The 17,784-nt window shown below is 40.0% G+C and overlaps 1 protein-coding gene across 1 annotated transcript in view; it reads right to left on the bottom strand.

Annotated features, from left to right (window-relative positions):
- Nucleotides 1–15,199, bottom strand: part of LAMA4 (laminin subunit alpha 4) — a 98,988-nt gene extending 83,789 nt beyond the window's left edge. Inside the window, exon 1 of the mRNA XM_087718623.1 lies at nt 14,675–15,199. Within this exon, the coding sequence (XP_087574749.1) occupies nt 14,675–14,875 (201 nt within the window). The 5' untranslated portion in view covers nt 14,876–15,199. The remainder of the gene's footprint in view (nt 1–14,674) is intronic.
- Nucleotides 15,200–17,784: the final 2,585 nt, after the last annotated feature.

Below are 17,784 nucleotides of genomic sequence, written 5' to 3'. Positions count from 1 at the left end.
TATTTCTAATGAGAGAAAAGTGAAAACAACGTTCTTTGTGAATCTATGCTTTAGTTTTATTAACCTTCCAAGCTAGAGCAGCTGTGTTTGTTAGAATGGCACAATTTCAAAAGAAAATAGAAGTCTCAAGTTTGCAAAAGATACTTTCAGAAATACAGAAATTATCAAATACATATGAAAGAATCAGTGACGTGCGGTGAAGTTTATGGCTGGTGAGGCAGCAATTTTTTAGACTTGTGGACTTCAACTCCCAGAATTCCATAGCCAGGCATACTCAGTTCCGATTTAAAGCGACAGCATTTGTTTTACTCCTTTGCTAAATAAGTTTCCTTCTTTTTTTCTTTTTCTTCTCCCTTCCCCTCCTTCTTCCCTCTCTCCCTCCCTCTCCCCTCTCAAACACACACACACACACACACACACACACACACACACACAGTTGCACCAGGATTCAGAAAATTTAGGTTTTCCTCCTCAGCCCATGTTAGCAATACCACTAGCAGCATTTTGGCTGGCAGGTGTAAATAGAAGTGGAAATTCATTCTACTGAAAACATTGTTTTTGCTTATGATTGGATAATTAAAATTTCAGAAGACCCAAAGGCATAGTGTCAGGCCTGCAATTATATTCCTTTTAGAATTTTGGCCTGCCACACTTTCTCTTATTTCATTATACTGTTTGTTTAGTATAGTTGATGGGAGGGGGGAATAGACAGGAGTGAGATTGTGGAATGTATTGTTTTCATTCTTTACTAGAGGGCAAGGTCATCCTTTGTCTCCGCACCAGTACACCTGATCGGAAGCAGCTGGGTGTGAATGCCAGTGTGGAAGAAGAAGATTGGACCATGTGATGGATTGTGGGTATGGGGACAAGATCATGAACTTTTAACTGGGTGGAATTCTGATGTCATTTCCAGTATTGGGATTAACACTGATGTGCCTAAGATGTCTGTTTTATTAAATTGGAACTTTAAGGATAGTTTTGCCTTGGACTCTGATTTAATTCTACATGATACTTGGAACGCTGACACATAGTATTAGAGTGTTACATAGTGCATAACTAAAGAACTATCTCAATATGCTCTCTCCCCCCTCTCTCAAACACACACACACACACATAGACAAAGTTGCACCAGGAGGATGAAGTTTGAATTCCTCCTCCTCCCTCCGACCCACACATACCTTTTCCAGCTGTTTCAGAGAGGATTTCAACTCCGCTCTTGCCTGCCATCATGAAAAGAAAAAAAAAATGTAAAAGGAAAAAGGCAAGAGCTGAGGTGAAGCTGAGCTAGTTGCTGCCAGAGTCACCATGGATGACTCTGCTTAGTGCTTAACTGTTTAAAAAAGCCTCTAAAAAGCACCCTCTACAGGAGGAGGCAAGAGAACGATGTGCCTCATCTACATAAGGAATTTTTTGGCTTTTAACCCTTGCTTAACTCTGCTCGAGTGATCATAAAACGCCAGACTAGATGAGGCACGTTGTTCTCCTGCCTCCTCCTGTAGAGAGCACTTTTTAGAGGCTTTTTTAAACAGTTAAGCACTAAGCAGAGTCATCCATGGTAACTCTGGCAGCAACTAGCTCAGCCTGACCTCAGCTCTTCCCTTTTTCCTTTTACATTTTTTTTTCTTTTCATGATGACAGTGGTGAGGCTCTCTTCCCCTCCCTCCCCTGACTGCACATCCCTGGAAAGAATAGAGAAAAAACTTGGATATTTAGAGCATATAACAATAAAATATGATGAAGAAATTGAGGATGTCTATCAAATGCAAAACGGGGTGGTTGAAACTCAAAAAATCAAAGTGGAAAATGAATATAAAGAGATTAAACCTGCTGATATTTATGGTGATTGGTTTGTCTCTAAAAATGGAAAGAATGCAATACTGAAAGAGGAATTAAATGGAGAGGAAATCTATTCCAGAGGGCAAGATACAGAAGAAGAAAAAAACTAAAGAATCTATGGATTTAAAGAGAGAAATTCTATTAGCAAAAGCATTGATAACACTGCTGACAATCAAGGATAAGATGAACAAGGAAACAGAAAGAGATCATCAAGATTATATGAGAGATCTTATAAGCAAGGAGTTGCTAAGAGAAGTCTATACAAAGCTGACCAAGAAGATGATTAGATATGAGACTGTTTTGCTATTGGAAAGATACAGGTTGATAGATGGAAGAATATAATTTAAAACTAGTTAAACTTAGTGAAACTTATTGACAATAGATATAGCTTAAATAAATAACTGATAATGTTACTAATGTATACAATGTGTAGTGTTAGGATGAGTATAATTGGATATGAATATTGAATGGTACCCATGAAAGGGAGATTAGCAATCCCTTTGGATTATACATAAAGGTTAATAATAATAAAAAAAAAGAAAAAAAAGAACTAAGTTAGATACAATTAAAGTTTTGATTATTAGGGGGAAAATGTTATGATACAGGATATAGTCAAATAAAGGAGGGATAAGAAAACAACACACACACATGTGTATGTATGTATGTATGTATGTATGTATGTATGTATGTATGTATGTATAACAAAAGGAAACTGGATGTAAACAGTAATTTGGAAAGGAAGATTAGAAAACTTTCTTATTAAATATTATGGATGTTTAGCTAGAATAGGACATAAGGATTTAGTGTTAGTGGAGGATTTTAGAAATAGTAATTGAAAGGCCAGTATGTGGTTATGTATTAAATTTTGGTATATTTTATGATGAAGGATGCTTAAACAATTATAGACAAATGAAAATGGAGATATGATGATGGTGACATGTATATTTGAGTTAAAATACTTAAGTTAATATGAATTATGTTTGTTGACTGTGGAAGAGATGCACAAAAGTCTTTTTGTAACCAACTGATACACAATATAATACAATAACAGAGTTGGAAGGGACCTTGGAGGTCTTCTAGTCCAACCCCCTGCCTAGGCAGGAAACCCTATACCGTTTCAGACAAATGGCTATCCAACATCTTCTTAAAGACTTCCAGTGTTGGGGCATTCACAACTTTTGGATGCAAGCTGTTCCACTGATTAATTATTCTAACAGTCAGGAAATTTCTCCTCAGTTCTAAGTTGCGTCTCTCTTTAATTAGTTTCCAGCCATTGCTTCTTGTTCTACCCTCAGGTGCCTTGGAAAATAGTTTGACTCCCTCTTCTTTGTGGCAACCCCTGAGATATTGGAACACTGCTCTCACGTCTCCCCTAGTCCTTCTTTTCATTAAACTAGACATACCCAGTTCCTGCAACCGTTCTTCATATGTTTTAGTCTCCAGTCCCCTAATCATCTTTGTTGCTCTTCTCTGCACTCTTTCTAGAGTCTCCACATCTTTTCTACATCGTGGCGACCAAAACTGAATGCAATATTCCAAGTGTGGCCTTACCAAGGCATTATAAAGTGGTATTAACACTTCATGTGATCTTGATTCTATCCCTCTGTTTATGCAGCCTAGAACTGTGTTGGCTTTTTTGGCAGCTGCTGCACACTGCTGGCTCATATTTAAATGGTTGACCACTAGGACTCCAAGATCCCTTTCACAGTTACTACTGTTGAGCAAGGTACCACTTATACTGTACCTGTGCATTTCGTTTTTGTTTCCTAAATGTAGAACCTTATCTTTTTCACCATTGAATTTCATTTTATTAGATAGTGCCCAATTTTATAAGATAGTGCCCAACACTTTCTATAGCATGTAAGGAAGAATGTTGTATTTGTTTTAAATTAAAAATTAAAAAAAATATTTAAAAAAAGATGAGCAGAAGAATCCTTTAAACTGTACTGATGGGGATGAGAATTCACAGTGGACCATAACTTGTTGTAAGGAATGAAGGATAGTGTGTGTTAGTTCTTGGCTTAAATTCATTTTCAACCCCACAGTTTGAATTCTCTGGCTTTTCGAGATAAATTCCAGCCTTCTTTATGGAAATCACCCTAGGTATTATGGTCTTTCACCATACCACTAAGTATTATTGACCTTTTGACCCTGATCTGAATGAGTTTTAGCAGGCCAAATCATTCTTTAAGCAATGTGCCAGAAATACTGACTTTCACAATGATTTTAGTCGGGCTTTACTTTTTCCCAGTTGGATCATAAAAAAAGGTTTGTAGCTGCTCATTATTAAATATACAACCCAAACACCAAAGGATCTTAACGCTGGTTATGCCCTTTTGTTTCTTCATTCTTAAAGAATCATGCCTCGCCCTATATTGTGAGTGAGAAATTGAAACTGTTGGTGATGTTCTCTAATCTGTCTCTTTTATAGAGATATTCAGACTATATACATTTCCCCAATCAGAATGTAATATTTAAGTAGGACTAAGGATAATCATCGCAACCTCGTATTAATTGACCTGGAATTAGTGATCTCAGGTAGTGTAGCCAGGCTTTGTATACTAGTTACAATAAAATATAAATGAGTCCTTCTAGAGGCCTAAGTGTGAGTTTTGTGTTAATATAATTTTATATTTGTTCTCCTACATATTTGTTATATTATGCTTCAATTTTGATGTATTTTAGTATTCATTTATTTTTAATTTGCTTTGGTCTACAATTGTAATATACAACCATTGGTCTACAATGGCTGAATTCAGGGGTGGGCTTCAAAAACTTCAGCAATGCGTTCTCTGCTTGGTTTATGGTTGGCTGTGGCCATGGTGGGTGTGGCCTAGTTGGCCTCCTACACCACAGCGGGGGGGGGACTGCCTGCCCCGAGCTCCGGAGGTCTTCCGGGAGGCCTGTTTTCCCCCTCCCTGAGCCTCCACACAGGCCCTGCACTTACCTCGCATCCAAAATGGGTCACATGGAAACTCCTGGGAGGCGCATGGTGGGGTGGCAGGGGTGGGGTGTAGTGGGCGGGGCCAACCAGGGTGGGATTTGGAGGTTTTCTGAACCAGCCATAATGTTAGCTACAGATTCTCCCAAATCTGGACTGCCCACCCCTTGCTGAATTGCTGTGTAGATGAAGGAATAGAGTATGTTACAAAAGGAGTTTATGTATTGGACCTTGGAGCAGTGATAATTTCCTACCGGTTCGGACCGGTTCGAACCGGTAGTGGTTTGGCGGCCTGGGTCACTGGAACCGGCGGTGACCCAGGCCTGCTACACTCCCGAACCGGCTCTCCAGGTGGCGCCTATGGCACTGCCATCAAGTGCGCACGTGCATGGGCCGTGCACATAAGCAAACCGGCAGTAGTGCCTGCCGGGACCCGCCCCTATCTTGGAGCATATACATCTCTCCAAAGAGAAACAAGGAAAGTTATAATATAGAAACAGAATGACATGGGATAGATGGGCAAAGGATGGAATCATGGTGGGACTGACAGAAAGAGTCATACCCCATTGAGAATTAAGAACTATATGTGGAGAAATGAACTACAGTCTTGGGTGGGTTTTTTACTTCCAAAAAACTCACCCAACTGGAATCTCTTGAGAATGAGAAACACATCTCCTAGAGAGTGAGCTGGTAGGCTAAGAAAACACTGTTTAAAGAACCGTGAAAGTGAAAGCTTTTTAGACAGCAGGAAAAACAACTCCACAGCATTGAAAAAGCAAAGGCAGAAATACAAGCAAAGCTTGTGTGTTATTTCAATTCAGACCACCAAGCTGAGAGAATTTCCTGAAAAGCTCTGCAGATTACTTAATAGGCATAAGGGAAAATATCTAAGGCAGGGGTGTCCAACCCTGGAAACTTCAAGCCCTGTGGACTTCAACTTCCAGAACTCTTATGACTGTCTGGGGAATTCTGGAAGTTGAAGTCCACAAATCTTAAAGTTCCCAAGGTTGGACACGCCTGATCTAGGGCATAAATTGAGTTAGGATTGAAATTATTCTAGTTCACTGCTGAGATAGAGCAGTGTTAGAAGTCTGGCAAGCACTTTATGAGTGCCCCTTTTAGCCATATCCTACACTCTATAACTCCAGTTTATTGCTATTGTGCAGAAGAGCCCTGGGAATTAAATGAGAAGTTATGCCATTCAACTGAGGTAATCTCCCAGCATCTAATTCTTCTCTGTAACGATCCCTTAATAATATCCCTTGTATCATACTCACCTACCTTAAAAAGCTTTCTCTCCCTTTCAAGTTCAAAATCAGAATCCATTTTATCTAATGAGGAAGGAAAATAATAGGATTTCCTGTTGTAGCTGAGCAACTTGGACTTCTTGAATGTTATGCTCTCTAGTTTCTTTTGATTCATTCCATGAGTTCAGGCCAATGCCAAAATCTGGACACCCCTTTTCCTTGTTCTTCAGTTCTTGCTTTCCCTAACCTATTTAATCCTGTGTTCCTGAAGCAAATCTTGGTTCCTATTTCTTGGCTCATATCTGAAGTGCTGCCTATGATCAGTTTTGCAACCTAGAATTTGCAATGACACTCTTGAGTCCTGTGAGGGAGCTACAAGTGGTGTCTTCAAAATGGCCATTTTGAACTGATCAGCAATGGTCTGTGTAGAAGTGTGAGAAGCAAAACCACCCTCTCTTAAGGCCCAGACAGTGAATTCCCATTTTGGCGTCACCTCGTGAGAAATAGAGGCCCTGCAAAAGATCATGGGTACTTTTGTTTGAATTATATACAGCAAATTAGTAGTAGCAGAACAGCTCATTCATTCACTTCCATACATTTCACCCTTCCCACATACTGATTTTTATTATCTTTCAGATTTCCTCAGTTTTATAGCTTTTCTTTTCATAAAGCATATTTCCTTCACTATTTACTTTTAATTAACAAGTCCCACACTGAAAAGACACACAATATATGTGGCAACATTTAAAATTGATGAACATTAAGTAGCAGGTTTCTTAATATTTAACTTCTTTGCAAGCCTTTGCCATACAGAACAAGGCTGCTGTTTCAGCACAATCAAAAAACCAATAAAAGCGAGCAAAGGGAAATATATATTACTTCTAGCATGTCATGTTTCAGACTAATCACATTTCCACTGTAGGTTGTCTACATCCAAAGAATTTGTAGGAAAAATTCTGCAGAATATTTTGTGTGGCAGGATTCAATGTCATAACAGCCAGTATATACAGTATGTTTCAGCATGCTTCCTCATTCTATCATGTTTCATTGTTCTAGTGGGTTGCTTTTTTTCAGATGCTTCATTCAGCTTGGAACATTCTGTGAACTGATTGTGTGGTTCTCATAAACCAATTTTTCTAAGATCTGGCACCACTGAGCCTGACTAATGGTCGATGTCTATTTAGGAGGGGAAGAGGATTTGAACTAGGAAATAAATCAAGAACATAATTGGGAGGCTTACTCTGATTTCCGAGCCTAAAAACTGATTCTTATTAAAAAAAGTAGTTTTGCCCTATAAGAAAAACAATATATCTATTTAGAATTATATTTAACATTTATAAACTATAATTTTTTAAAAAAGTGATTATATCTAATATTGATAAATAAAATATTTATTTGATTTATTTATTTGATTTATATTTAAACACATTCATGTAATTTTACCATTCCGTTTAGCTGCTTTTGTCTGGTTTCCCTTCTGTTATACTGGATTTAATTTATCTTTCATTTACGCATAGAAGTTTATCTTTTCCCCTCTTTTTAGTAACTAGCTTTGCTATCAAAAGAGCATAACATTTGGAATATAGGCCACAGTCTCTCAGGATTACATTTATAAAATGTCTAGTAGATTGGACCAAGTGAAGGCAAAATAGAAATGAGTGTGAATATCTGTCTCCAAATTCATTAAAAAAAATTAAATCAGTGTAAAAACAAGTGACTATGCATTTGTTGCATTTCAAAACCCAATGCAGCCAAGGAGATGGTGGGTGCCACTTTGTACTTATCCTCAGGCCTACCCTTTGAGAACAAGACCGAGTGGCTGTTGTGTTTCCCTCCCAAGAATTTGGCCACTATTCCATCACTCAGGCTGGGGGGTGAAAATTTACACCCCTCAGACAGGGCGCGCAACTTGGGAGTCCTCCTGGACCCACAGCTGACCTTAGAATAACACCTGTCAGCTGTGACCAGGGGGGCATTTGCCCAGGTTCGCCTGGTGCACCAGTTGCGCCCCTACCTGAACCGGGAGGCACTCGTGACAGTCACTCATGCCCTCGTGACCTCAAGACTGGACTACTGCAATGCGCTCTACATGGGGCAGCCTTTGAAGAGTATTCGGAGACTACAACTCATCCAGAATGCAGCCGCGTGAGCGATTGTGGGTGCACCTCGGTACACCCACGTTACACCTATCCTCCGCGAGCTGCACTGGTTACCGATCGGTCTCCAAATACGCTTCAAAGTGCTAGTCATAACTTATAAAGCCCTTCATGGTATTGGACCTGGGTACTTGAGAGACTGCCTGCTGCCAATTACCTCCCACAGACCCGTTAGATCGCACAGGGTCGGCCTCCTCCGGGTTCCGTCTATCAGCCAATGCCATCTGGCTACCACCCGGGGGAGGGCCTTCTCTGTTGCAGCTCCGGCCCTTTGGAATGAACTCCCTGTGGAGATTCGGACCCTCACCCCTCTCCAGGCCTTCCGGAAAGCCGTTAAAACATGGCTGTGCCGGCAGGCCTGGGGTTGATGAGTTCCCCTCCCCTCTCAACTTGTATGGCTGTATGACTCTTGCGTATTTTAATTACGTGTATTGTGTTTGTATCCCCTTTCCCCTTTTGAGTTGTTTGCCGCCCTGAGTCCCTCCCGGAAAAGGGCAGCATACAAATAAATTAAATCTTAAATCTTAAACAACACCTACCTATGAACCAATGGTGGGATTCAAATAATTTAACAACCAGTTCTCTGCCTTAATGACCAGCTGGGTAAGCATGGCTTGATGGTCATGTGACTGATTGGGTATGGTCAACTCAACGTCACTCATGTCAATGGGCGCTTTGCCTTAGCTCTTACAATGTAATAAGGGTTAACCGGAGAGGCGGTTTCTGTATGCAGGGCAATAAAGATTAGGCTAGAAACAACACCAGAATGTTTCCTTCCTTCCTTCCTTCCTTCCTTCCTTCCTTCCTTCCTTCCTTCCTTCCTTCCTTCCTTCCTTCCTTCCTTCCAGGATTAGCCTTGTAAAGTGGGAAAAAACAAAAGATTTCTTCCAACAACCAGTTCTCCGAACTTCTTAGAAAGTTAACAACCATTTCTCCCAAATAGGTGCCAACTGGCTGAATCCCACCACTGCTATGAACTGTCCTGAATGCAGGGGGATAAATGCATGTAGAAGATAGTCTGTACAAGTAAGAGTTCTCCCTGCTGCCTCCACTAGCAAACATTTTATTACTACTTCCCTTTGATCCCAGTCCACCCAGTTCGCCAACACAAGAGGACAGAGTTGGTGCACAAGAGGAGACTTATGGCACTTGTTCAAGGAGCAGACAGCAGCTGTGACTGATGTTTGTGTGTGTGTGTATGTGTGTGTGTGTGTGTTTTCTACAGACAGCTCTCAGGTGCTAATTGCTGGACCAGGAATCTTTGTTTATAGTCACTAATCCCTTGGTTACTTCTTGGTAGGATTATTGCAATATGCTCTATGTGGGACTGACTTTGAAGCCCACAGATCCAGAATGTACCAGCTTGCTGCAATACTGGGCATCTCTCAGTTTGTCAATGTAACACCATTGTTGTGCAAGCTGCACTGGCTTCCAGTTTCTTTCTGAGTATATTCAAAGTACCTCTCCTTTAAATTCTACATGGCACAGTGGCAGGTTTTTTGGGGACTCCTCCTCTCTGAGAATTTCTGCAAATTTCATCAAATTGGATTGAACAGACATAATCCAGTTCCCTTCATTTAAATGTTGCCTTTAGTGGGACATAAAAAACATGGTTTTCCTGTAGTAGCCCTTCTCCAGTGGATCACCTTCTTCTTGAGTTCTGACAGTTCCCCATTCTCTCAACCTTCTAGATAGCCACAAAGAACTATTTTTCCTCCTGGGTGTTGGGATAGTAAGGTTGGAATATGAAGATAGCATAGATGAATAGATATATACCAGACGTGTCAAACTTGATTTCATTTAGGGCAGCATCAAGGTTGTGTTTGACCTTGGGGGGCCAGGGAGGGTGTGGCCAGCTTTACATGTCATGAAGACAACAAAGTCCATATTTTGGACAGAGAGGACCACTGGTTTGAAAGACGGATTAAGGAGGCCATCTATGGCAAAATTGAACAGCCCCGTCTCAACAGAGGGGGTGGGATATGACATCCCACAGCTGCGGTGGTGCAGTGGTTAGAGTGCAGTACTGCAGGCTACTTCTGCTGATCACCAGCTGCCAGCAGTTTGGCAGATCGAATCTCACCAAGCTCAAGGTTGACTCAGCCTCCCATCCTTCTGAGGTTGGTAAAATGAGGATCCAGATTGTTGGGGGCAATAGACTGATTTTGTAAACTTCTTAGAGAGGGCTGTAAAAGCACTTTGAAGTGATATATAAGTCTAAGTGCTAAGTGCTATTGCTATCATCTATCTCCAAATCTCCAACACAGTCCTTTCAGCAGTTCCAAGAAGGCTCCACACCAATTTGCACCATTCAGGTGACCCTGATGACACAGATAAACCTCCAGGTGACCTTAATGATCCACTAAAAGAATGCAAATGAACAGCTGTCTGCAAGGAGTATAAATCCTTCCATTCCCCATTATCCAGTCAGAGCTGAAGAAGCTTCTTGTTTGAGAAGTGAAATGACTTAAAAAACCAACCAACCAACCAACCAACCAACCAACCAACCAACCAACCAACCAACCAACCAGAAAGTCCAATTGGCTTTCGAAAAGCATCTTTGGGACAATCTAGGCCTGGATGACTGAGAACCTCCATAGACATTCAAAGAAGTAGTGCAAAATCAGAAGATGTGAAGAGTCTTGGCTCAAAGAATCACCAAGAGATGGACACAGCTGAATGGATAACATCATCATCATCATTGGATAATCTACTGGTAAACTAATTATATAAAGTTCATGAAGGTGTAGGATAAGCTTTATTTACCTATTGATGCTAACTCATGCAATAGTTTTACCAGGTTATTAGGGATGAAGAACAAGAATGAAAGGGAGCAAGTCAGGGCCAAGGGATAATCCAGAGGAAATTATCCAGAACCAATCAGATAATGAAACTAAGGAATAATTTCAAAAACTACAGAAATATGCTAAATATATAACTCTGAGTAGCTCATAATATATTACCATAAAAAATCCAACACAAATCAAAACTAGATGGGATATCTATATACAGACATAAAGAAAAATAATAAAGATCATCCAACAACGGACCCATCTTAATCCAAGGCCTGCAAGAATAACCAAGTCTTCAAGCTTTACTAAATGCTATTGAGGGTTAGGGCCACATGGATTCTAATTCTAAAGAACAGGCTCTACAACAGGCAGAAACCTTGGGAAACAGTCAGTCCCCGGAGTAACCTGGCTCTATGCCATGTAGGGCTTTATAGGTAATAACTAGAACTTTGAATTGCATCCAGAAGAAGACTAGCAACCAGCGCAGCTTGCAGAGCAGAAATATTAGGGGGGCATCATCCCTGTGCACTGTTTTCTGGACCACTTTTCTAGACCAGTTGAAGCTTTAGGTTAGTTTTAAAGGGCAGCCCCATGTAGAGCACATTGCAAGTAGTCAAGCATCAAAGTAACTAGGGCAGAAGTGCCTGTTTGAAAGGCTTCTTTATCTACAAAGCCATACAACTCTTGTACTGGTGCAAAGATGGAGCTGTGCAAATCCCCGCTTGATCAAAGTTGCCACCTTCCCTTTGAGCAGGAGTTATCAGTTCAGGAGGACTCCCAAATGTCCTGTCATTCTGCAATTGACAATTGCCTTGCATTGGGGCTAATAATTGTTAAGGATATACATCAGCTGTGCATCATAATGCTTTCTAAGTCATTCAACCAAAGTCTCGAATAAAATTTGTACTATAAATTCAAATGGAGAGCATTGGGCTGGAACTCAAAAGACAGTGAGTTCTAATTCTCCCTTAGGTAAAAAGCCAGCAGCGCCAGTCATTCCCTATTAGCCTGAGAAAGAAGGCAATGGCAAGATATTTCTAAAAAGGTAACAGAAAACTTCAGAGATTTCTTCGTGTAATTGCCATGAGTCAAGACTGACTTAAAGGCACCTAAATAAGAAAACAATAATAATCTAAAAATCCAATTAGTAACTTGAGAAATGTTTCTGTGCCCAGTATGCTTTGTGAAGACATTACTATATATGTTAAACGTCAATAGGATCATGTATTGTATATAGTTAATAATAAATAGAAACACATATTAAAACCAAATTTCCACTGAATTTCCTGGAGAAACATGTATGCTTAAAATTCCCTATGGAAACAATAATTCCTTCTGCTTAGACTGCATCTTTATTCTTCCTTATGTATAATATTAAGGGCTTGCCTATGCTGAACAGAGCTGTGGATATTAACTTGACCCAGATTTAATTTCCAACTAAAGCAATGCCTGGTGCTGGCAGAAAAATATTTGCTTGGCTGCAGTTCCTTAAAAGTAAACATTTGTGGTGTAGCCTAACCCAATGTAAAAATGTGCAGGGTTGGGAAACCCAGATTAATCTTATGCATCCATTTAGGGGATGTTTGTGAGCTAAGATGTTCAGGTCTTTCTAGTTCTACCTCACCCAGCCCATCAAGCAGTAAATCTAGTGATCCTGGAAGAAAGAAGTTAAACATACGTTTTGGCTTTTGATTGTTGGTTGAGTCACTGTCCCATATATTCTCTTATGAGTATTCTTTTATTAATGCTTGCCAGAGCAGAAAGGCAGAATGAAAATGAATAAATAAATATACTTTTTTATGATAAGGCATAACTTTGAGCTATTACGGTATATATTGCAAACATCATTGGCTATTGGCAAATACTAACAAACGTATGAAATTTGCATCCAGCATTGGGGATGGGGTGGGAGTGATACTTATAGCAATGCTTAAATTTAATAGTGTCTTAAAAGTAGGAGTTCCAACTACTTGTCTGTTTTTTTTTTCCTGAACATGAGTATTGAGGATTTCACAAGAATTTCTTATTCATTCAAACTGTGGAAGAATACTACAACGACGACGACAACAACAACAATATATTTTTTATAAATTCTCTATTTGCTAAATACTGGTTCACTAAAAGTTGAGCTGCAAACCAGAATGTTCACTTTAAAATCTGCTACACATTTATTGGTTAAATTTAGTAGTACTACTTAATGAAGCAATGCTTCAATCCTGGGAACTCATTCTGGGCTAAGCTCTGCACACTTTCTAGGTTATTGTCCAAAAATCTCTTCTTTCCCATGACCTCTCTGTCTTAATTTTCCTCCTACATAATATCACTTTTACAGGATATAGTTTCTCCCACCCAAGTCAAGTTGTGTTTCCCCCTCCCACCTGAGCTGTGAATGATACTTAAACCAAAACCAATCAATGACAAGTATTCAAGATAGAAATAAAACCTACTGCATTATCATTATCTCATATATTTTACATCTTGAGTAAATATATTAAAGTACACTGCTGTCTTTATTTTCTTATAGGTAGAAGAACATTCAGTGGCAGATGGTCTTCAGGAATTTATTTTCTAAAGTTTGAGTTACAGTCTTTTACTTAGAACACAAATGTTATGACATAAGTCCTGAACTCTGTGGCAATAACTTCCAAACAAGCAAGTGAAGTTTTGATGAGGTTGCACACATTCCTCTAGATGTAACAAAAAGTCTATAGGCTAAGGTTCTGTACCATACTACAGTTTTGAATTCTACTCAGTAGGACCTATAACTACTTCAGACATTATACTTCCAAACTGGGAGAATAGACCCATGTGATACAATCATAGAACCTTAATACAAAGCTTTATTTACATTGGTGTTCTTAATTTGTATTTAAGGAGCATGCATTCCTGTACTCACATCCTTTTCATGTGCAAAGTCCTTTTTTTTATACCATAGTGTAAAATTGGGGCATTGACGAGTATTCTATGTACAAAACTGGAACTCTTGTTTCTAAGGGAATTTTGGAAGGTTAATCACATGGTGATACCAACCGTAATAAAGGTTTTGTCTGGGGAAAACAAGATTATTATGGCAATCATCAAATGCCCAAGTTAAAACAAGGAAAACAGATATTTTATCATAAGAATACATATTTCCCAATTAAACAGTATAATAAATTTTAAATGTCCATTGATTCACAAATTAGTGTAGGATCATGGGGCTGTGTTTTCACACTGAAATGAATGGGATGAACTGTATATTCATGCAACTAGACCAATTCTTCATGTCAAAGACAGTGAAATCACCAGATTTTGTTATTTAACCCATTTTTCTCTTTCCTGACAAACCAATTACTCTTTCCTCAAATCTTCCTCAAATTCCAGAGGCCTTAAAATCTCAACACAAGTACAAACATTTCTTTCAAAGGGAAAGTGGTACTATAAGTTAGTTTACTTGAAACTCTTTGGTAGGCCAAGTTATTGTTTTTTCATGAAAAGCCAAGTAAGCTAACTTGAATTTGTAGTACTGCACCAGGAGATGCACTTTGGAATTTGAAAGGGAATCTTTTCTAGCAGCATTTAAAAAGCCTTTACAATCTTCCTAGTCCCACACTTCTGTTTTCAAGTGGAGGGCATTTGTATTATCTGTTTGAAATCTTATACAAATATGAGAGAAAGCATACAAAGGAGGAGAAAGGTCAACAGACAGGAGAGTGACTATACCTCAGCAAAATGCGACCAGCTTGCAAAATCTACAGCTTGCTGCTGCCCTCTGAGAAGGCTATTGTCTTGGCTACCATGGGCTGAGCTCTCTTCAGTGTCAAAATGAAAAGCGTTGTCCTCCGCTGAAGCTGAGCATAAGGAGAAACATCCCAGAAAGGAAAATATAGGAAAAAGCAGGGTCCAGGCCAAGATCAAAGCCATCTCCTCCCCTCACATTCAGCAGAGATCTTTCAGCTTCTTGCTTTTTTTGCTTCTGCTTTAATTGCCTCCCGGCCCACTTGGTTGAGTGGCGCCTCGGTTATTTTAAGTATCAGCTTCCAGATGTGGGACTTCTAAGTCAATTTGCAACAATTCCTTCTCAGAAGAGTGCCTTTTGCTTTCTTTCTCACTGGCTGTCGGAGTCTGGAGTTCCTCTTTCTCCCTGGAGGCTCTGGCTGAATAACATACAGATGGGCAGTGCTTAGCAGAGAGTGTCAAAATGCAGATTGTATTCCAGGAAAGCAGCCCGAGCTCCACTGCCACCTTATCTCCCCTCAGTCAGGATACAGGCTGAGTCTGGATTCAAAACTCTGCCTTCCGCCAACTTTTTCAGGATCGTCATTCCCCTTTCCCCTTCCAGCTTGAGAGCCACCCACGCAGCATTCAAGTCAGACCTCCCCACGCTTCCTCTTACATCCCCTACTCGAGACTTAATAAGACCTTGCTGATGATAGCTAACTTACAGGATAACTTTCAAAGTATCACAGGCATGGAGAATTGGGTAGGCTGGTAGACCCACAGCCAGAGGGATGATAGGGAGATATGATTTTCTTTTTGTCATTTGAAACTTCAAGATGAAATCAGGTACCCCAGAAGTCCTAGAGGAAGGATCTTTGCTAGAAAATGGGCATCTTAGCACTCTTTATTAGATTCTCCTTCCCTCCCATTTCTTCTCATCAAATCTGTTCGTTGAAAAAAAAAATTCATTCAGTACCGATTTAGAAAATGGCTTCATTATGCGATTGCATGAACTTTTATTTACAAAGACCAACTTGTTTTCCTTTTCAAGAGATGCTTTGTGAAGTGGCTGAAACAAGGCTGGTAGTGTATAAAATTCTCCCAAGTAATTGACTAGGAACGGCATCTCTATTTCTAGACTAAAACCCTTAGATCATGACATCATTTTAAAGCATTCTATAGTTTCCAAGGCTTTTAGCAGAGTGGTAGTATTTCCATTAAAAATGGCAGTATTTACCTAGGACTCCCTCTGCCTTGGTGCCTGTCATCTCCCAAGTCTTTCTCCTTGATTTCAAGCAAGCAGCCTTGTGAATCAAGACTCTGATAAAGCAGCTTTGCTTTGATCTTTAACTCAGGTGTTGAAGAAAAATGATATCTATAGAAAAACAAAACTTACTACCATATTTGAAATTATACTTTGGGGAAGATACAGTCAGAAGAAAATCAGTCCAATTTCTTTGGCCATTTCCTTAAGAACATTAGAGCAAGCCTCCTGGTCCTGTTCAGTTCAGCATTCCTTTTCTAATGAATCAGATGCATCTAGGAAAGATCTGTTGGAAGAAATGTCCATCCGGGTTCAGTTCCAAGTGTGGAAAAAGACACTGGATTCATGGAAGTTGCTTGAAAGAAAGTTTATTGATGATGGACAGGACCACGTGGTTTGAGGGGGAAAAGGGGAAGAGATACTGAGAGTGCCTGGGTTTTATGCCCTGTCTGGGCTTTTGAATTTGAGCTTGTATTCTGATTGGTTGTCAGACTGCCATGGGGCCACTCTGTAGGCTGTCCTGAGCCCCAGGCATGGTTGAGCCTTGCTAGATGATGTAATCTTCCCAGGTGCCATGTGGTGAGATAGGTAGAGGGCTTTGGGCAATTCCTACTATTGCTCTGCCTGAAGGAGGTAGATCTTTGTTATGTAGAATAGACTGGCTCAGGCCCTAATGGCCCATGGAACACAAATGATTTGATCCTGACAATCTGTATTCCATTCTCTGCTAACACCCAGACACCCAGTTCAGTACACTGCACTTAGGTGGAATGGGGACAGATAGCTGCATTCCAAGTTAATAATATTGGATATAGCTCGGCCCATCTACCAGTCTGATGGTCTGCCTTGCAGAATTTCTGCTAGTCCTCAGAAAGACAGGTAGAGGAGAACTTCAGATCCAGTAAAAATGCAATGAAGAGAAAATACTGCATTCTTTTTATTCTCAGTTTCAAAATTTGATCAATACAATAAAAATAACATAAATAACAAAAGACCTTGCACAATCACTGGGTATTGTATCCTTCCACTCCTTTCCTTGAGATTTAGACTTCTCTCCACCTTGGTTACTCTGTATCTGGATTAGATGGCAGACCAGAAGTTGTCATTTTGAACAGGAAAATCTTAAAGGAGAAAATCACCTACAGGAATTGTAGGAATTGAATAGACTGATGATGCCACAGTGGTTAGAATGCAGCACTGCATACTAACTCACTGTTCACTCCAGGAGTTTGATTCTGAATGGCTCAAGGTTGATTCAGCCTTCCATCCTTCTGAAGTGGGTAAAATGGGGACCCAGATTGTTGGGGGCAATATGCTGACTCTGTAAACCTCTTAGAGAGGGCTGTAAAGCACTGTGAAGTGGTATATAAGTCTAAGGGCTATTGTTAGTGCTAGAAGGAAGAATTGAGGAATCAGATATGGTGAATATCCATTACTTTAGTGATATAGTGATACAGCAGGACTGTCAAACTCGTGGCCCATGGGCCGGATGCATCATGCACAGGCCATGCCCACCCCAGCTCTGTGAATGGGAAAAACATCACGAAACATCACGTGACGGCAATGTGATGTGACGAGTTGGACACCCATGTGATATAGGAATCAACCAGCTTGTAAATAGAATTGTTCAGAGAACACCAGAATACTTTCTGTGCATGATGCAGAAGTCTTCCAAAGTTCAGTGGCTGTATAAAGGTAATAGGGAACCAGTGCAGGACAATATCTATTGTTTCAAAAGGGCAATTATAAGACACACACACAATAAGACATGATAAAGTTTATGCATTTCTTGTAATAGATAAATCAGCAGTCTTTCCTCTGTTTCATTTTTCATTTTAGGCTCAAACCA

Source organism: Thamnophis sirtalis, unplaced genomic scaffold (genome assembly GCF_051295495.1).
Source record: "Thamnophis sirtalis isolate CommonGarterSnake01/CBP01778 unplaced genomic scaffold, rThaSir2_p1.2 scaffold_6, whole genome shotgun sequence".
NCBI classification, from domain to species: domain Eukaryota; kingdom Metazoa; phylum Chordata; class Lepidosauria; order Squamata; family Natricidae; genus Thamnophis; species Thamnophis sirtalis.
Note: the sequence above shows the minus strand (reverse complement) of the source record. Positions and strands in the feature narration are given on the sequence as shown.